Source organism: Gekko japonicus, unplaced genomic scaffold (assembly GCF_001447785.1).
Source record: "Gekko japonicus isolate JY-2015 unplaced genomic scaffold, Gekko_japonicus_V1.1 scaffold13, whole genome shotgun sequence".
In the NCBI taxonomy this organism is placed as follows: Eukaryota; Metazoa; Chordata; class Lepidosauria; order Squamata; family Gekkonidae; genus Gekko; species Gekko japonicus.
The window spans coordinates 1,553,920-1,575,508 of NW_015172553.1; the positions used below are offsets into that span (position 1 = coordinate 1,553,920).

The window sequence follows — 21,589 nt, forward strand, 5'->3', positions numbered from 1 at the left end:
TCCCAAGTCTCAAGTGTTCCCTCCTAACCTTTTGTACCATATATATACTAATATGTAGGCATAAGTAGCCAAGAGCCTTCTACGTTAAAGACTAACAATTTTTTAACATACTATGGACTATTGGGCTTTGATGAATCTCATATTTCCTCACGAGGCCTTATTCCCGAGTATAGCCACCCCCCCTATAGATGGGGGGTGGTATAGCACAGATGAGCCACCTCCACGTTAATCTAGTCCGCTGTCTCTATGGTTACCGCCCGCTGTAATGACAACATCGTCCCCCGCGGCGCAGGCGCGTTAAATCAAGAAGCCGGCGGAGGCGACTATGGCGGCTGCTTCCGCGGCGCATGCGCTTCACAACGACCGCCTCGCTGTGACAATAATGGCGGCGGCTCGACGGTGTTGACCCTGTCAGTTTTATCCGTCGCGTTCGCCGAGCTCTGCTGCCTGGCTCAGTCCCTATGAGGAGGCCGCAGCAGCTGGGCGGCCATGGGCTCGCTGAGCAGCCGGGTGTGGAGGGGGCAGGTGGGAGCCCCGCGCGGAGGGGAGGCAGCGGCGGCGAACGTGGCTGTGAGGGGAGACGGCAGCAGCGGGAGCCGGGGGAGCCGCCGCAGCGGGTCGGCCAAGAGGAAGCGGGGCGGCCCTGGCGATGGCACGAGCGACAGCGATAGCGACGGGGAGGGCGAGCGGGAGGAGCGGCTACTTAACACCCCTAGAAGGTATTGAGCGGGAAGGCGGACGTGTGAGAGAAAGGAGGGTGGGAGGGAAGCTGCCAGATCCCCCGTGGGAAGTTTGTAAGCAGCCCGTGAAGGGACGCGCACCCTCCCGTGTCGCTTCTCCTCTCTCAGCATCGGGTTACACTGCCCCTTAACATGGAGGCTCCACTTCATCGTATAGTACAGTGGGTGACTCGTCCTAGTCACAAGAAACTGCACTGCCTTGGCCACCCGGAGACAACATTGTGGGCATAATACACTTTGTTATACAGAAAATCACGGTTATGTAAATGAACACAAAAGGGGTGGTGGTGGTAGTTTTTGGGAGGTAACTATTTCCTGACGGCCTGATACGGCAGGTGTTAAAATGTTGAGATCAGTTAAGAAGGGCAAATGGAGAGATGATGGGAAATTGGCTTGCTCAAGCCTCTAAAGAGTTTATAGTATTCAGAGGGGGGGACGACTTCTAATTATTTTTTATCTGCTTTGTATGAAGTATCTTGATAGCTCAGACCCAAGGCTCTCTATAGTCTGTTTCTAGTAGCAGCGAAATGCTCACACATGCCGAGCATGGAAACGATTGTGATTGTCCATTGTTTTGTCCCCAGAATTATGTGGTATAGTGCCTCAATAGATACTCCACTTTTATTGCACCTTTTGGGAAAGTCTTTATAAATTTTTCTGAGTTTACTTGGAATCAGGATGTGGCTCTGACATAAAATTTTGCCTTGGTGTATCAAATTAATAAAGTTCCATCTAGTCTGCTTATGGTAGCAGCCAGCCATATATTTCTGAGAGGACTCCTCAAGCAAAGTATGAAAGTAACAGCTAGTGATGTGGGTTTTCTGGAAAAAAAATACAAGTTGGATTTCTAAATGAAGCATAATCTGATTTAGCATATGCATTTTGATTTGCATTTAGTAAACAAAAATGTAAAGGGAACCCATGTTAATGTTATGCCCCATTAGCAACACAGACTTGAACAAAAATATTTGATTGTTAGGAGAAAAATTAAAATGTGGTTTCAATGTTACATTCAAACAAATCCAAAACATTATATGGAAATTATTTTTATTGGGATAATACTGGTAGTTCCCTTACGTTGTATAAATTTAAGGTCGAGGGGACACAAGGTCACTTAAAGCGGTTTGTACACAAACAGTAGAATCCTGTGCAGTTTAAGTCCATTGAATCAAGTCTTCATAGGATTGCATTACAGTTTTAGCACATCCAAAGAACTATGCCTGATTACTTTGTTGACTGTTTCAACAGAATTTGGCTCTCTCCCACAGAGGTCACTGGGGCAGCTCAGTTCCACTGTTACTCTGTAGCGTAGTTGCATTACATTGTTAGTTCCACATGAGATTGCTTATTATCATTGCCATCTTAAGCGGGTGTGCCATTTCAACGGGGCTTACTCTCAGAGAAGTGTTTCTAGGACCGCTCTGTATAATGTCCCTTATAGCATGTGAGGAGAGATATAAATCAGAATTCTGGCTTTGGTTGTGCTGGGCCAAATCAAAGCCAATCAGATGAACTGGTTACTTGTTATTTTACTTGGATTATTATATTATCTGTAATTTTTATCTCCTCCGTCATTACAGATCAATAAAACATAGGTATGCTCTTTCATAATGTTTTATGTTTTATATTTTATAATTGTATTGCTATGATTCTACTCAGTTTTGTTTTAGCTGTCTTTATATGCTTCATGTAAGCCGTCCTGAGCCTGCCTTGGCCAGGAGGGCGGGATATAAATTTAAATAAATAAATAAAATACTTCCTAGGGATAATTACCTAACCAAAAAACTTTGAAACTAATACTGCTTAATATTATACTCTAATTTCCATTAGAAAATAGAAAAACAAACCACTGCCCCCACATGTCTGGCAACAGCGCTCCCATATTTTTGTCCTTAGCAGTTAGTATTCAGAGGATGTTACTTATCACACCTAATAGCTAGTGATAAACCAGGCCTAAAGGCACATAAGTTCATGGCTGTTACTAGACATTGGGGCTGTGAACTGTGTTGTGTGAAGAAACTCTGTTCCACAGAGATAGCTGGTGCACATCAGTTTCATATTTTGGGGTCTTCCACATGGAGTCTCTGCCTTGAGTTCAGTGCATTTGGGAGGCTGTTATTGTTCATGCTTTCCCACAGCATTGTGTTGCATTTTTGCGCCTCCAAGGGTTCCTGCAGCTTTTCTCCAATCTTTCTCAAACTTGCTTTGTTCCAAAGTTTTGGGAAAGATTGCAATAAAGCCTTGGATAGCTGCTGTGTAGGGAGGAAGATTCTGTTTTTCTGGCCCACATGGAAGCCATTTCTTTTCCCTGTCACTGGGGTGCTTATTTTTTTTTAAGTCCGTGCTGGAGTATTGTTATATTGATATAGCATAACAATAGGTGTAGCAAGTTCTCTGAATTCTCAGCTTTCCTTTTTAAAAAGGTAAGTCTTCAATTCTACTCCCTTCCTTTGCGTAAATATAAAGGAAAAGGCATACTTTACAATGGAGACTCTTAAAAAATGAAGACTAAGAATTCAGAGAGTCTGTTGTTACAATGGCATATCGGTATAGCAATATTCTTGTACTGACCCTTTTTTTAAAAAATGCAAAAACGCTTGTGGCCCAGGGGGAGGTGGCCACTTCTCGGAGATTGGGGCAGGAAAACCTGCCATGTGGCGGCCCCACTGTTGCTGTACTTTATCTGCAGGTGTACCAGTAATGGCAAAATAACACAATCCCACCATTGGAGATGGAGCTAGGCAAGGGAGTTAACAGAAAACTCCTCGTGAGAGACTCTGAAGAAAAAAAGGGTCTGATAAGCCCTCTCTGGAGCAAAGCAGGTGTTTTGTGGCCTCTGCAAATAACAGACAGGTGGGAGACAGTGAGTCTGGCAGTACCTCACCTGTTCAAGGAGTGGAGAGAAATCTCCTTGTGTGAAAAACAGAAACACTACTTTAGTGGAGAATTATACATTCTCAGTATGGAATCTGATTTACCAGTTTACAGAAACTAGATAGGGAGTTGAGCAGAAGGTCTGCAGATGCACAGAGGTCCTTCAAGCAAGTCAAAAGAGGTTATTGCTCTTAAGGATAAGAGAATAACAGTCTGGCCAGAGGAAGAGGGGGCAGATAGGAAAACCCCTGGTCAATAAACATAGGGTTAAAGCATAATAAAATTTCAAGTCTGTGTAACCATCCAGAAAGAAGGTGTAAGGGACTCTAGTAAACTCTGCATCACAGTAAAAGCAGTGAAACATCTCTAACAACATCAAGCCAAAATAAACCACAGAAAGTAACTCACTAAACATCTCTAAAGGTAAAGGTTCCCTTGCTTGAAAGCCAGTCGAATCCGACTCTAGGGGTGCAGTACTCATCTCCGTTTCAAAGCTAAAGAGCCAGCGCTGTCCGTAGACGTTTCCGTGGTCATGTGGCCGGCATGACTAAACACCAAGGCGCACGGAACGCTGTTACCTTCCCCCTGAAGTGGTACCTATTTATCTACCGTACTTGCAATTTCTTGCTTTCGATCTGCTGGTTGGCAGGAGCTGGAACTAGAGATGGAAGCTCATTCCATCATGCGGCACCCGGGTCTCGAACTGCTGAACTACTGACCTTCCACAGCCTGCAGTTCAGCGTCTTAACCACTTGAGCCACCGCAACTAGTGTTGTATAAAAGCAATTTTGGATATATATTTGAACCTTGCTCTACCAAACCTACCCAGAGTTCACTTGTAAATATACTTTTCCAACCCCTGCCTGTTCCAATAAATTTTGATTTCTGTTTTAACTTTCAGTGTGCCTAGGTGCCTATTTCTGAGGGAGAATTTATAGAGTTACAGACCCTCCTCAGTCACAGTTCCTTATTTGTGGTGTAAGCCAACAAAGTATCAAACAGTAATAAGGTGGCATAACAGCATTATAATAAAAGTTTATTTACCACATAAGAATAGTGACACTCTACCTGAAGGCTACCCAGTTATCAGATGGGGAACTGAAAGTTTATAGGGAAGTGGAGGGAAAATCTGAGACCTTTTATGGGTGATTGTTTGATGGAGTGCCTGTCTGATACATTAATTGGTATTTCTTTTGACATTTGTAGCATGAATTGTACATCCTTAGTCTTATTTGTGTGTGTGTTTACGGGTTGTCTGTTGTTTAGAGAGGCAGTCAGGGGAGGATGAGAGCCATATAGTAAATCAGTAACAACCTATTATTATTGTTTTCTTTTTCAATCTATGCCAATTAAGGTTTTGACTGACCTACAGTAACAACCTAAACTGGGAGAGTCACAGTTAAAATCTTCTGACACAGTATTTCCAAGGTAGTCTTAGTCTGCTCACTCTTCCCTAGCCTCAAGCCTTCATCTGAAGAATGGGAATAATTATATTTTAAAGTAGTAGCCATATTAGTCTGTTGCAGCAAAATAAAATAGAAATTCAGTGTCACTGTAAATACCTCTCCATTTATTTCAGTACTAGTTTTTGTGAGTCTCAGTGCACTTCATCAGATAGAAAGTAGGCTATGACTTCTAAAAGCTCATATTGAAATAAATGTTATTAGTCTTTAAGGTGCCACTGATTTTTGGTTTTATATAAATATATTGACTTACTTCACAGTTATTGTAAGGAAGATGAAGAGCAGGCTTTTATACCTCATTTCTCTCTACCTTAAGAAGGCTCAAAGCGGTTTACAATCGCCTTTCCTTCCTCTCCCCACAACAGGTAGATGGGGCTTAGAGAGTTCTGAGAGAACTCTGATTGGCCCAGGGTAATCCAGCAGGCTTCATGTGATGGAGTGAGGAATCAAACCCAGTTCTCCAGAGTCCACTTCTCCTAACCACTGCACCACACAGAACAACTACTGTGAACCAACTGTTATAAAGTGGAGTTCAAATGGAGGAGATGTAATAGGTGGGGAAAACTAGGAAAAGAGAAATGTGATGGAATTGTATAAAATTTAACATGAATATATTTAGTTTTGTTTTATTATTATATGCAAGCCACCTGGGGGTCCTTCTGGATTGAAAGGTGGGTATAGAAATCAAATAAATGACAGACCTTTGCTCAGACCTCTCAAGTGTAGACACTGCTGGATGAGATGGCCATTGGGTGGACTGACAAGAATGCAACAGTTCCTTGCACCCTTGTGAGACCGATTCTGGCTAAGCAAAGTAGCCACACATATTTTGGGAGCCATTAACTAAGCTGGATATGCCCTGCTGCCATCACATTTCTAAGGTGTTTTCAGAGTGATGCAGACTCTTAGAATTATTTAAACCCATAAAGAGACACATGGCTGTGATAACTGGGTGCCTTTGTGTACTAAAAAAACTCAGATTGGCCCCCACAACTGTAATAAATAAAATCATTTGCAATCAATGTCAGTTCTGTTGAACTATGACACTTTCTATACAAAAACCAAATACTTCAAAGGATGCTTGCAAGGAAAGTTTATTTGTTCAGCAAGCTTCCAAGATGTTGTGTGTAATTGATATCATATGTCAGCATTCAGTACTTGTGTTTGTCTTTTTCTTAATCTAGGAAAAAACTAAAAAGTACCTCCAAGTATATTTATCAGACTCTGTTTTTGAATGGTGAAAACAGTGATATTACTATTTGTGCCCTGGGAGAAGAATGGAACTTGCACAAGATATACTTGTGTCAGGTAAGAATAAACTATATTCCCCAGGCAAATGTTCCAGTTTTTCCTTTGATTGTAGCTAGAGTTACAATTTTAAAATTATTTTAAGAATAGCAGTACATAGTAGAACTATCTTCTGCTTTCCATTTATTTTTAAGCTAAAGTATAATGATGGAATATATATGGAGCTGATCACATACAAGTGCATGTTTAAGACCAAAGACCATTTTGTCATTTTCATGCTCACCAGGTCACTTTCCCCCCTCTGTTCTGTGTGAAGTGGCCACAGCACTTCCAGGTAGATACAAATGGCAAGCAGTAGTGACCTCATTCAGAGCCAACTGCAAGCAGTCATTTGCCTTCTAGATTGGTTTTTCTGCACTAAAGTGTTGTTTTAGTCCAAAAGAAACTTGTTTCCAACAACAGAATGCAACCCTAAAGCTACCAGGGAGGAGGATTCTCAATTAAAAGAACTTCTAAGACAGAGGCAGGTAGGTCAAGGGGATGTAAGACAGGAGGTCCTTAGCTCAAAGCTCAGCTGGCTTTCTTCGTCTGTCCTGTCTTTATTTCTCTCTGTGTAACAAGAGGACAATAATAGTACCTGATAGGGTGTTTGTAAAGATGCATGAGATAACATACGTGAGACCTGTTGAACACTATGTCTTTATATTGCACTTTTTCTAATTATTACTAACTATTCCCCTTCCTTCTTTGCTATTCAGAGGATTCAGCATACGGTGTGGAAGGAGAGTCCCTTTCACAAAAGCTCTGAATACAGGAGACTCCAGAAATTTTATGATTTGTATTTATCCCTCAATATTTTGTGGTCTTCCTCTCATGCACCCCTCAATATTTTGGGGTCTTCCTCTCATGGCATACAGGGTCCTGCCATGATAGCTCTCTTCCAGTAGAATATTATCCAGCATTTCCTGAGAAAGGGTCATAGGTAGCAGGTCTAGGAGAGACATTTCCTGAGACTGTGGAGAGCTGCCTCTATAAAGACAGTGTCCTATCTTACTTGAGGAAGGATCCCAGAAGTTTGGGAGACACAGTGCCGTTGGCAGTAGAGCTGCCCATGCATGTTCTGAATAGTTCTTTTGCACTTTGGGGTAGGGTTGTTTTTTTCTGTTATCAGGAAGGCTGACATAGCTGCCTTTCTGCTTCTTCCATTCTATCCAGCAAGCAGCTGTTGACTGTGAAGACTGACTGTGATGCTATTTCCCAGTGTCTGGCTTGCTAAGTGATATTCAGAAGGATTGCTTGTTTTGGTTAAGAACATAAGAAAAGCCAATGTTGGATCAGGCCAATGGCCCATCCAGTCCAACACTCTGTTACATAGTGGCCAATAACACCAGGTGCCATCAGGAGGTCTACCAGTGGGGCCAGGACACTAGAAGCCCTCCCACTGTTGCCCCTCTCCCAAGAACCAAGAATACAGCGTATCACTTGCCCCAGATCAAGAGTTCCTATCGATACCTTGTGGCTAATAGCCACTGATGGACCTCTGCTCCATGTGTATATCTAATTCCCTCTTGAAGCTGTCCATGCTTGTAGCCGCCACCACCTCCTGTGGCAGTGAATTCCATGTGTTAATCACTTTTTGGGTGAAGAAGTACTTTTATCCATTCTAACCTGACTGATCAGCAATTTCATTGAATGCCCACAAGTTCTTATATTGTGAGAAAGGGAGAAAAGTACTTCTTTCTCTGCCTGCTCTATCCCATGCATAATCATGTCACCCCTCAGTCGTCATCTTTCCAAGCTAAAGTGCCCCAAGTGCTTTAACCTTTCTTCTTAGGGAAAGTGTTCCAACCCTTTTATCATTCTAGTTGCCCTTTTATGCACTTTTTCCTATGCTGTAATGTTTTTTTTCTGAGGTGTGGTGACCAGAATTGCACAACGGGCATTGTTGGGTTTTTGGGGTTTTTTTGGCAGGGTGTGTGTGATACAATACAATATCGATCATGTGCAAGTAAGCACCTTGTTCCTGAAAAAGTTAGGGATGGGCACTGTTTAGTATGTACTCAGGGTGCTATTTGGATAAAAGACTTGAATATTTTCCTATGCAAATCAGAAAGCTTTGGTACTGTAGCTGTCTGTGCTTGAATTTGATGGTTGAGAATGTTAGGTGATGATGTATTACAGCTGGAAAGGAGAAAAGGAACATCTTGTACAGTTAGGACTGTGACTGTAGTTTGGAGACTACCACGTTTTGAGAAATGTCTTTCCACTCTTCTCCGTTTCATGCAGAATAGACTTGGGCTTAATAGGAATCTGTTGTTGGGCACTTGCTGATTTAAGCGATCTGAATACAGGATCAAAAAATGGCTTTACTATGGGCACCATAAGCTAGTGAAACTCCTCTGGAATTTCTATTTCTGTATCTTTCTATTAGTATGCTTAAGGTTGCTCCTACACACAGACATTTTACTCAGGTTTGATATCCAAATTGCAGCTTTTTGAAGTAGCCACATGGTGTCCCCTAATTCTCCGTATTCCAGGTCTTCCTCTGCTTTTATGCAGTCTGTTTTTGTTGTTTTGAAAGATTTGAGCAAAGCACCTATATGTGCTATGTGATCAGAAAGGTGTGCTTTTTTAGAAGTCCTACAAACATTGGTGCCACTTACCTTGCTGTGGGTCTTATAGCTGCCATTTCTTTGCTGCCACCAGAGGGCTTTTCTCAGTTTTTTTCTTAAGCACAGCAGAGTTCTGCAACCTCTTCAACTAAATTCTTTTTGAAATGTTTAAAGGTTCATGAGTTTTCAATATACAGATTGAAAACGTCATTTCCCTCTTGAGAGTTCCAGCAGCTCTTTTTCAAAGAGAGAGCGAGTGAGCAAGCCCTGGTCATAACTATTTATTGACTTGATCTACTAGCTTCTCTGAATTCACATTTTTTTTTAAAAAAGGAAGCATATAGATATTTTCATTGTGGAGATATAGGTATAAGGAAAATGTTATATTTGAGAAACTTGATTTTCATACGTATTTGAAGAAATAAGTGGTGACTGGTGAGTCACCAAAGTTCACATTGAAATAACTGTTGTTAGTATTTTATTTTGCTACCCCTTTGCAGTTATCATGGATGTTCCATTGCCGTTGCAAATGCCTGTGCTTTTGCAGCAGCACGGACAGCTATCTTGAGAATTGTTCCCAAGTGGAAGCAGCCTAAGATGTCTAACAAAATCAGAGTTGCATAAATGAATTATTGGCCTGCATCACAGTTCCGAAGACCTAAGGGAACTTAGGGTTTATTGAGTGGGTGGCAATTTCTGTCAATCCCCGCCACACACACATTGCAGGCCCCTGTTTTGTTCCCTAAAGATTTGCTGATTCCCAAGGGAAAACGTTTCAGGGGACTCTGTGGTCAAGTATTTTTTAAGCATTAACTTAGCTTAGAACAATAAAAAATATAATTTAAAAATAGATTTGGTACATAAGCACCTTACAAAAATAAATAATTATTTCATGACAGTTAACTTCTTTAAAATTATATTGAATTATAACTGTGTAATATTTGTAAATGTGTATTTATCCTGGAATATTAAGGTCAGTCTGCAGTTCTAGAATTAAAAATTAAGTTAACAGCAGTTGTCAGTAAATGAAATATGGTAAACTATCACCTACACAGTGGTTCCAGCCGTGTCTCACAATCAAACACTGGTTTGTTTGTGATGACAGTGAGCCAGAAAGCATTCAGGCTTGTCTGGTTGTGTCCTGCTTCCCCTCACATGCCAGGACTGAAGACCTCTTGTTTTAGAACTAACTGCAATTTACTGTGATGTTTAAATCAGGCACAAATCCTGACTCAGCCGTCATGGCAAATTGAAGATTTTCTGTTTAAGAGTTAACCGTGATCTTGACATGCCAAGGGAGAAGGGAGCCTCTGAACAAGCCACAGGATGTTTGTGATGTCTGAATACAGGCAGTGGCATTTTTGGCTTCATGGATGTTTGGCCACTGTCAAATAGGTGAGGCATAGGAATTAACATTAATCTTTAAACATAATATGCTTATCAAAGATTCCACAGCAGTGAAGAGACATTAACAACGAATAACATACATGTGGGGTTGCTTGAATTAATTAGATTGATAATTTTCTGCCTTTGATTAACAATAGTTTGATTAATGGTCTAGGGGATATGTTGCTGTACAAATAGACTTTATTTTTTTAATCTCTCAGGTAAACTTCAGTGATTGATAGCGTCTCATAATGGGGTCACCTCCTGCTGTGATGGAAAATTCTAATAAAGCAGTATTTTTGCTTCATTGGATGGAAAACTAGCTATTTCTAATTTTATATGAATTACACTTTAATAAAAAGGTATTCTTAAATGGCGTACGTGTATATGTGTATTAATTCACCTACACCTAACTATATGTATGCGTATAGCAATATATGTGTGTCTGTAGTATAAGACCACACTTGTAAATTAATTTGTACGTCTTGCATGCAGTTTCTTCTCCAGTTTCCCTTATAAGTTGGTACCTGCAGGAATTCTTGTCCAAATTATACATAGCAACATTGCAGACAGTGTTATAGACTCTAGCTGCTTTCTGTTTGTTACCTTTTCTACATTTAATACTTATTACATTTTGGAAATAATAGGCATTTTGTTTGAAAATTGCTTGGAAATGGAAGCAAACTTCTACTAGAATCCTTAATGTAGACAGTAGAGCATAAGTGTATTGTACCTTATTAACATACACATTGTGTTTTTTAGTTATTTTGTAAATGTTTGAAAATAAATCTGAATTAACTGTGTGCACTTTCTTTTTATAGTCTGGCTACTTTTCCAGTATGTTCAGTGGTTCGTGGAAGGAATCAGGCATGGATACAATAGAACTGGAAATTCCTGATCAGAATATTGATGTAGAAGGTAAGCAAAGGATCAGTTTGTAATTGTTGGGTTTTTGACAGAAAATATTGAGGACTTGTCACGTCAACCATTAAAAAAAAAGTTGCCTAGAAAAATTGCAAGTTAAAATATGTGATTGGATTACATTTTAAATGAGCATTGGTGAACCGGGATGTGTACTCCAGTCATTTCAAAGTTATACTTGAGCAAAGCTTATTAAATTGCCATATACTAACCTTTGTAGTAATATCTGTTCATATGGACACTTTAATATTGACATCTATAATAATTAATATTTCACAATGTTGGGAAATGGACTAAGTTATGGTTTTATATCTGCTACACACGCTACACATGGACTGTGCACACATCTGTATACCATGAGCCAAAGAAAGCTGTTTGCATCACGTACTGTGAGAGAGAGATTTCACATAGGGAACGCTTGCCTGCATTTTATGTTAATGTAGCTTGCACACATTCAGCGCAAGGCATTGTGGGAAGAAGAAGCACATGTTAGCCATTGTGAGCAGAACAACAACTAAGAAGAAGAGATTCCCCCATTGCTGAGGAGGCGAGATGTCACGCAGAACACGGACTTGATCTGCATTTGAATTGCTGTTTCCTGTTGATGGTACCTTGAATGCCTGGGAAAGCCAAGATTCATCTGTACTTCAAAGAGGATGCAGGAAGCTGACATTTCACACCTGGCCAGATGGCATTCCATGAGATAGAGTGTAGTATTTCAAATATCGCCCAACCCATAGAATACCTGCCCCTTTTTCACATGCACCAATAGGGAAGAACTATGGGATGGACTTGTAAATAGGTGGGATTACAGATTGGCAAAATGCCACCCACCTGTAGATTCAACTATAAAACTAAAGACCAAAACTCTAGGTCTTTGCTCCCTTTTCTATGACCTCTATCTTCTTTACTACCCCTAAGGTCCAACTTTCTATCCAACAATCCTTTGTCTACCTTAAGTTCTCTTGGACTGCAGCCAAAGAGATCCATACTTGCTTAGCTGGTTCTAGCAGGTGTGATTTAGCTTAAACCCCTAGGTATTACTTTCTACCCCATTCCCATTGCAACAGATAAGACTTCTGGAAACAGGTGAGTATAAATCGAAATAGCTACCTACCTCCCTCCAAGTAACTGAGAATCTATTTTATTTCTATTTCTGTAACTCTAAAGGAAACTTGAACGTATGTGAAGTGAGACTGATGTTTTTGTGTGTATGTGACTTTGATATTGCTTAGTAAAAAGATTATTTGTTTTGGAAAAACACCCGTGTGGTCTATATTACTGGGACTCTGGGTTCGGACACGACTCTGGTGTCTCACGTTAAAAATTTAGTTGGCCTCTGCTGTAAATAAAGCAGTTGGCGTAACAACAAACACACGTATGACAACTGGTATTTGTAGGGAATTAGTTGGAAAACTGTTTCTCCACTGGGAGTAGTGTTAAGCAGATTATAGCTTGGGGGATCTTCCTTAAAGTTGAAAGGTTGATGAAAACCTGAGGCATGCAATCTTGACATATTTTTTGCTATAAAATAGAAAAGTATTATAAAAGGCATGTTCTCCACTGTGTGAAGACCATATCATGTATTTATTCATTCAGGGCCTTTTCAGGAATACCACCTGTCTGTGAACCTCTGTAGTCCAGGAACTCCAGTTTCCATCATCAGCATAATTTTTAAAAATTATTTTTCTCGTCAGAGTTGATTTTGTATTAAATGCTCAGCTGCTGTTGAGGGGCCGTAGCTCAGTGGTAGAGTATCTGCTTGGCATACAGAAGGTCCAAGTTGAAAGTATCTGGCAGTAGGTGATGTGAAAGACTTCTGCCTGAGACTCTGGAGAGCCACTGCCAGTCTGAGTGGACAATACTGACCTTGATGGACTCATGGTCTGATTCAGTATAAGGCAGCTTCATGGGCATTCATGTATTCTGTTCTGCTGTTTGTATGACTTTTGGTAACATTGCTTTTTAAAAACTTGTTGATTTCAGAGTTTTTGTTGTTGTTGGTACTTAAGCAGCTCATAATTTTTTTGTGTGAAGTGTAAAGATGGAACTCTCCTATAATGGGATTTTTGTTTTAGCTTTACAGGTAGCATTTGGCTCACTTTATCGAGATGAAGTGTTAATAAATCCCAGCCGAGTGATTGCCCTCCTGGCTGCTGCCAGCATGTTGCAATTGGTAAGTGAAAGTAACTATGCCCTTTAGTTTATAGACTCTAGGGCACTTATAAGATGTTCAAGTTTTGCAGTATGAAATGGGTCTCCTTTTACCATACCTGGGGCTTATTGGCATAGAACTTAACAGATACAAGCTCTTCTCAATGCGCATCCAAAGATAGGCTGGAGGCTCCCTTCTCTCTGTGCATGTGTTTTAGCAGCACATCCTTTCAAAAGGCAGGGGAAAAGGAGCAACTCTGATTGCTCATAAACCAGCAAGTCAGGTTCACACCCACCTGCGGATCCTAGCCCATGGGTTAAAGACCACTGAATTAAGGTAACTAATTATGTAACTGCCAAATCTCATCATCTTTGCCTGCCTGGAAAATGGTTATAATATCTTCCTCCGAACAAGGAGCATTTGTGTATAGGGTTGGGTCCTACAGAAATTTCACTGGCAGGAGTGGATCTTTCCCCACTCCTCTTTTTTCCTCTTTTAGACCCCTCAAAAGGGTTGCAAAACTCTTGCAGATGAAAAGCTTGGGTTGGGGGGGGAGTGCTGTGAGACTGGGAACTGAGCAAGATCATCCCTCCTCTTTTGTCAATCAGCAAAACATCTGTAGGATTCAGCCCTGATAATCATGTTGAAAAATTCACCAGTCATCTTGGGGAAAACATTACATATGGCATTTAGGTTGGCCATTGAAATTTTTTATGCGGAATTGTGTATTTTCAGGATGGCTTAATTCAGCAGTGTGGTGAGACAATGAAGGAAACAATCAATGTGAAAACTGTGTGCAGTTATTATAACTCTGCAGGAACATATGGACTAGATTCTGTTAAGAAAAAGTAAGTATAAGGATTTGGCATCTGTAGTGAAATAAGCCTTATCTGAGGGGGAGGACTTGCAAAATTAAAAATCTGGGCCTTTATCTTGGGAACTATCTAGTATGCTTTCTTCTTAGTCAAGCTTACATTTTTATTCCTGTTTCTGTAGCACTTTTAAAAGTACAAGCATGTGGAGTAAGTAAGGGATTCATCGTGCTTACATTTTTATTCTTGTTTCTGCAACACTTTAAAAGTGTATAAATATGCATTGATGTGGAGAAAGGGATTAATTTTAGAAGACAAAGTAGCAACCTTTATAATTGAAAATCTCTTTGAAAGGAGTGTCAGCCATCTGTTGTCACTTCCTCCTGCAACAGGGCAGTTGGGTGAGTATTCAGTGGAAGTGGTAGATGAGTGGAAGAATGACACAGGACCTACAAAGAGTAGGTGAAGTGGCACTTTATATAGGAAAGGGCATTGCAGCAGGTCGAGTATATGATGATATGTGACTGGGAGCAAAAATTCACCATTACTGGCTATTGAAAATGTTTTTCTTATGTCTTGAATTGTAATATTGTCCAAACTTGTTTTGGTGCACTCCATTGGGGACTAATTTGTTTTACATCTAGGTGCCTTGAATGGCTATTGAACAACCTGATGACACATCAGAGTGTGGAACTCTTCAAAGAACTCAGGTATTAAAATTTCAGTTGTCTTGGACTGAAATAGGAGTCCAGTAGCAGCTTAAAGACCAATGAAATTTATTCCAGCATATGTTTTTGTGATTCATAGCTCTTTTCATACATCTGATGAAATTAGTTCTAACTCACGGAAACGTATGCTGGAATAAATCTCATTGGTCTTTAAGGTGCCACTGGATTCCAGTTTTATTCTGCTGCTGCAGTCTAACACGGCTACTCATCTGGAATTGTCATCTCAGACTAATTGAGATACTGTGAGAATGTTAGCTTAATAGGATATAAATTTTTTAAAATCTGTTTGTTAAATAAATCTATTTTGTTACCTTAATATGTTTCTGTTCCAGCATAAACCTCATGAAACAGCTGATCAGTTCCTCTAATCTGTTCGTAATGCAAGTGGAGATGGATGTGTATACAGCTCTCAAGAAGGTATTAATCTAGAGCCTCAATTGCCCTCTGAAACAGGTGCACCAAGAATGGATTTGAACAAAATCCAATGTAATGACATGTTAGCATAAATGGGGCTGCAGTGGCTCAGAGGTTAAGAGACCCTAGTGCCGCATGACGGAGTGAGCTCCCGTCTCTGGTCCCAGCTCCTGCCAACCTAGCAGTTTGAAAGCAAGAAATTGCAAGTAGATAAATAGGTACTGCTTCGGTGGGAAGATAACAGTGTTCTGTGTGCCTTGGCATTTAGTCATGTTGGCCACATGACCATGGAGAAGTCTTTGGACAGCTCTGGCTCTTCAGCTTGGAAACGGAGATGAGCACTATCCCCTAGAGTTGGATTTGACTGGCTTTCGAGCAAGGAAAACCTTTACCTTTAGCATAAATATATGCTGTACATGACATTCTACGGCTTAAGGATCACTGTGTCATAATGCTCCAACCTAAATAATCTTCATTTTCCAGTAAAAATTCAAATGTAAAATTCATACTTTGCCTAGTAAATAATTTAAAATGAGCTCACAGCAATTTGTTTTTATTTAGTGGATGTTCCTTCAGCTAGTGCCTTCTTGGAATGGATCACTAAAGCAACTTTTAAATGAAGCTGACTCCTGGTTCTCAAAGCGCAGAAAAGGTATTTTTGCAGCTAGATCGGTGAAAGAGTTTGCATGGTGAAAATTAAAAGGCTTTGTGCTCACTCTCACATATTTTACTTGTGTTCGGTCTGTACTTTTCTTCCCAAAAGCAATTTGTCCTTCTGAGTAGAATACATGTAACCCTGAATACTAAAAAAGAGAGGATTTAATGGAAGATGAAAATGGATTCTCCATGAGTCTAGAAGGGTATCCTTGTGACAGTTACTTGATGCACAGACAGAAATGTGCTAATTTACAAAGCATCTCTTCATTTAGGAAGTAGTTCCACAGTCTGTGTGCCCTGTCTGCTCTGCAGTGACTGGAACTTCAGAGAGCTCTGTTCTGTCTCCCCCTTCGTCTCCACACACACTTAGCTCCTGCATCTTCTCTTTTCCTTACTCCTCTGCCTTAGCTAAAAGGGTTTTTTGGGAGTCAGTGCTATGCCAAAGAAGTCCCTTGAAATGACCACAGTTCTGCCATCCACTTCATGGCCAAGTGCTGGTAGCTTCTAAAGGCATGGGAAGAGCAATCTTATGAACCCTAGGAAGAAAGGGGGCTTGCGGAGCTTGGGCAGAAATTATCTATATTGGCCCAAGTGGAACCAACTCTGTAAATATTGGGGTCTGTGATCCCAGATAAACTGGTCTCCAAAGTACTCTCATAGAAGGGCAGTGCTGACACCCCGTCTTTCATGCTCTGGTCACTGTTAGTGACACCAGACTTTGAGTGTGAACAGCAGCTATGAGTGATATTTCCTTCACTCCCCTGCTGTACAATGTTGAAGCTCTGCAGGGGAGTGAAGAGGCACCAGCTCTCTTGTCTTCTGACTACAGGTTCCCTCCTGCAATCATGCATACAAACTCCTTTTGCCCAGGCCACACGCCTGGGTACCAAAGGCAGTTTAAAAGGTTGTCTGAACTGATCTCTGTGAAAAGAGCATGAAGGGAAAGAACAGTTTCTCCAGTTTGCTGGAATCCAGGTTGGGTTTTTTTTAAAGCCCATATGAGGACAAAATTCTGCAAGTCCCCAGTCCTTGGAGAAATTGGACTGGGTATTGCTTGTGTCCCCCCCCCCCAAGCTCTGCAAAGGGGAAAGAGCATAGCAAACATATAAAGCTTGAGTTTTTTAAAGAGCTCTGCATTTCTCCCATTCCCAGAGAAAATGTCATCTCCCTTGCTTCTCAGTAGGAAATCATGTTGAACTTTGGCTCAGCTGCTGAGCATCCAACTTTCCATCATCAGGAATTTTTTATCTGACCGGGAGGAAGGAAGTGGTCAGTGGGGGTGAGGTCCAGTCTCTAATCCCCTCCTGCTCCTAGGTTATTTCTTCCCAATATTTGTGTTTTTTTTACCTTTGTTAAATGAAGCCTCTTCTGTCCTTCCAGCAGCCTGTAAGCAACAGAAGAAACTTTCTCAGGCCCCCGTGAAACCTGAAGCTATTTTTGTAAGCCTAAGTCTACATCTTAGTCATCCACTTCCTGGAGGTCTTTGAAAAAATCATTCAGGGTCAATGAGCAGCACATAAAAAACCCTTATTCCTTGACAAACCCCAGTATTGACTTATAATGTCATTAGTAGACACCATAATGACTGCCCTCACCTCAGTGGATCACAGAGACAATGGCAGTTGTTTGAAAATGTGGGGACCTAGACACTAACCACAAGAGAGCTTAGTATTGTCTCTAATAGCTTGTACTCAAACTCTATCTTTTGAAGAACTTTCATCCTCTGGAAGATCCACTGAAGATTTCTGAGGTCTATGGAGTCTTTGTGGGCAGACTGTATGCCATCATATTCTCTGTATAATCCATTTCTGCAGACATAGTAATTAGGAGAAACTTGTAGCTAAAATGCTGGAATATAGAATCAGTGTCAAAGTCAAATGTGTCTGCTGTTCCTGGGGTAGGGTCCCTCTCATTAGAAGACTTAACTGGTATTCTTACCCACAGAAAAGTTGTTGCCTGAGACTGTTGGGATAGTTGATTCCTAAGGGACTTTTTACTTTTGGAATTTCTCTGCTCTTCTGCATTCTTTTGCTCTACCTGTTTATAATTAGAGCTTTGCTCTAGTTAATGAAGGTTAAAATTAGGTTCCAGTTTTGTGGTGTTGCAAGCCATGAATTGGGGATCTTCCTCTCGACAAACAGAAGTACTATGCAAATTACCATAGCTCTGCTTGTGAAGTGTGAGTGATATAACTCTCACCAGGCTACCCAACAGTTCACTGATGAGAAGAAATCTTCACAGTAAATCATGTGTTTCATTTTCCTTATAATTGAAAGCATTTTGAGATTTGTCAGTTTTCCATGAAGAATTAAATGTCTGCTTTCTCTCACTGAGCAGCTGATTGATGACATACAGTTTGCCTACTATGTGCATAATGAAATTCTTGTTTTTTTCAACTCTTTCTTGTTTACCGCATTGCAGATTTAGAGGATGGCGTATCATTCTTAGAGTCTGAACAAGGACGTGCATTTTTGACAGTGTTCAGACATTTGAGGCTACAGTACATAGTCAGTGATTTGGCATCTGCAAGAATTATCGAGCGAGATAATTTGATACCAACAGGTAAGAATGTATTTTATTTATGTTGTTTATAGTCCGCCTTTCTCACAGGGACTCAAGGTGCATTATGCATTGTGAATCAGTACAATCAACAAAATGGGGCATTCAGTAACCAATGCATTAGAATTTTAGAAGTCTGGAACCACCAGAAAGAACTGAAACATAGCATTATTATTAAGATGAAATGCTAAGCAGTAGGACTCTATAGGATAATAGACAGTAGTGTAATCTTACAGTAGTCTAGTCTTGATGTTACTGTGGCATTGATCCAGGTGGCCAGGTCAGCCATACCAAGGTAAAGGGCCATCTTACAGGCTAGGCTGAGTTGGTAGAAAACGTTTTTTGCAGCTGCATTCACTTGCTTCTCCAGTAATAAAGCTGGATCCAGTATAACTGCAAGGCTTTTAGCTGAGTCAGCAAGATCAGTAGCAGCTCTCCCTTTTTTGCTCAGTCAGAGAGTGCTTCCACATTGAACCAGTTGGGGGGGTCAGAACTGGATCAGAAGGCTTAGTGAGAGGATTAGCCAGTCTTGTTCTGATCACATTTGCCAGTGAGAAAAATAGTTGCAGGTCAGGCTGAGCTTGGGTGGTGGTAATTATCGTCAGAGTTATGGTGGTTGTAGATAGGTCAGTGAAAGAGTTAACCCAGTGTGCTGCAGCAAAGAAAAAGGGAAACTTTGTGTTATGGATTATTAGGAAAGGGATTGAAAATAAAATGGCCAACATTATAATGCCCCTGTCCGCCTATCTATGGTACAGCCTCATTTGGAATACTGTATACAATTCCAGTCACTATATCTTAAAAAGAACATCGCAGACCTGGAAAAAGTATAGAAGAGGGCAATCGACAGGTTAGGGTGTGGAAAAAGGCTGAAGAGTCTGGGATTTGCAGTTTAGAAAAGTCACAACTAAGGAGAGACATGATAGGTTTATAAAATTATGCATGGGGTGGAGAGAGTTGAGAAACATAACTTTTTCTCATTCTCCCAAAATACTAGAATGTGAGTGCATCCAGTGAAGCTGATGGGCAGTAGATTAGGACAGACAAAAGGAAATACTTCATTACACAGCAAGTGATTAAAATGTGTAATTTGCTGCCAGAGGATGTAGTGATGGCCACATACACAGCTTTAAAAGGAGATGAAATAGATTCATGGAGGGATAGCTCTATCAGTGGCTACCAGCCATGGTGACCAAAGGGAACCTCCATGTTCAGAGGAAGTCAGCCTCTGAATCCCAGGGCCGGGAGGCAACATTAGGGGAGGGTCTCTGCCTCAATGCCCAGTTGTTGGACATCCACAAGAACTGGTTGGCCACTGTGTGAGACAGGATGGTGGCTAGATGGGCCACTGGTTTGATCCAGCAGGGCTCTTCTTATGGCTTTTGTGAAAGGGCACCTTTTCTATTGCAGGATTTCCAGACCCTTCTAGGAACATTTGGGAATCTTACTTCCCTGTAGTACTCACCTTCAGATATAAAGACAAGTGATAGTGTGGGTGTACGGATAGAATGCTGGACTTGGGAATCAGAAGGCATGGGTTTGAATTCCCGTATACTGTCTGTAGCTGTCATAAATGAAATATGTTTTTGCTTGAATAGGTTATACGCCTGTTTCTTTTATGTGTCTTTGGAGTACAGTGACTGGACTCAAACTTTGTAGTTTCTAAGTAGTTAGTCCATTTCAGTCAAAGATCAAAAATTTACTTGGAACTAGTGTGTTCTTGAGTAATAATGGTTCCTATAATGTGTAGTATCCACAGTATTGAATTAATCTGTCCTTTTTTATCACTGTTGTAATCCTCCTTAAATTGTTCTTGAAAATAGTCCCACCTCTACATCATTATTGACCTGTTCTTCCTGAAACCTGATTTCTCCCTGGTTTGTCCTATTCTTGTCTTCCTTCTCTTATTGATGAATCTTAGTTTGCTTAATTAAATACATTTCTGTAAAGCTTTTCTTTTGTTGTCATACTGGTACAAAACATAGCAAACTCCCTCCCCCAGGGCTGCCAGAAGGGTCTTTTGTTTTGTTTGAACCCTTAGGGGAGGAGGGAATGTGTATGCGCACTTGTGCAGCATGGTCTGTATAACAATGGAACCTTCTCTTACATTTAATTTTGATTATGCTAGCAAAATGGCTTTGGGGCAGAAATCCAGAGTCAAGCTTACACCCAGAATTAAACTTCGTTGGTCATAAAGGTGCCACTGGACTCCAACTTTGTTTTATTGTTTGTTACAGTTGTACATAACATTTGTTGAAATTAAGATTTGCTGTTTAGCTTTCATGCCCCTTCTATAAAATACTTACTTTGATCTTTTTCAATTTTAGAGTGGCTGTCCTCTGTTTACAAACAGCAGTGGTTTGCCATGCTCAGAGCAGAACAAGACAATGATATTGGGTATGTGTATTGCACCCCTTTCCCTGCAGTTGTGTTAGTGCTCCTCCTTCTCTGGTGTATGCATCCTGAGATGCAGGGTACAAATCTCCCTTATAAATAAAAGCCAAATGGTGGTGGCACTTCTCTAGAACATTCCACACGCTCCAAAATCAGTTCACTCTCTGATCTGTCATTCAGAGGGTCTCCCTATCCACTGGCTGCTTTGCCTGAATCCTGCCTCCAACATTCTAAACAGTTTACTGTTCCTCTCCCCCCATAGCCAATCAGAACACAGAGGTTATTTGCATATGCAGCCCCATTGGCCTTTGCCTCGGAACACAGAGGTCGTTTGCATATGCGACTTGATTGGCTTTTGCCTCTAACATTCTAAACAGTTTTCTGTTCTGAGATAAAATGTGTCCAATCTCCAGGTGAGGGCTGGAGATCACTCAGAATTACAACTGCTTTCCAGATGGCAGAGATCAGTTCCCCTGGAGAAAATGGTGGGCTCTGTATCCTTATATGCTGCTGAGGTGGCCCCCATATGACAGCCAATGTGACGTAGCAGTCAGGGCTTCAGAGCATGGGAGGGGCTGCAGGTGTGTGGGGGTGGAAAGCTGAAGAGTGAGGGGGAAATAAAGGTA

The 21,589-nt window shown here is 41.0% G+C and overlaps 1 protein-coding gene across 2 annotated transcripts in view; it reads left to right on the forward strand.

The window, feature by feature from the left end:
• The first annotated feature begins 383 nt into the window (after nucleotides 1–383).
• Nucleotides 384–21,589, forward strand: part of GMCL1 (germ cell-less, spermatogenesis associated 1) — a 46,002-nt gene continuing 24,796 nt past the window's right edge. The window contains exons 1-10 of one of the 2 annotated variants that reach the window (XM_015421107.1): nucleotides 384–719; nucleotides 6,262–6,385; nucleotides 11,145–11,241; nucleotides 13,323–13,420; nucleotides 14,135–14,247; nucleotides 14,856–14,921; nucleotides 15,272–15,356; nucleotides 15,915–16,005; nucleotides 18,432–18,572; nucleotides 20,897–20,966. In XM_015421107.1, coding sequence (XP_015276593.1) covers nucleotides 490–719; nucleotides 6,262–6,385; nucleotides 11,145–11,241; nucleotides 13,323–13,420; nucleotides 14,135–14,247; nucleotides 14,856–14,921; nucleotides 15,272–15,356; nucleotides 15,915–16,005; nucleotides 18,432–18,572; nucleotides 20,897–20,966 — 1,115 coding nt within the window. In that variant the 5' untranslated portion in view covers nucleotides 384–489. The remainder of the gene's footprint in view (nucleotides 720–6,261; nucleotides 6,386–11,144; nucleotides 11,242–13,322; nucleotides 13,421–14,134; nucleotides 14,248–14,855; nucleotides 14,922–15,271; nucleotides 15,357–15,914; nucleotides 16,006–18,431; nucleotides 18,573–20,896; nucleotides 20,967–21,589) is intronic. The other variant, XM_015421108.1, reaches the window with a different exon arrangement.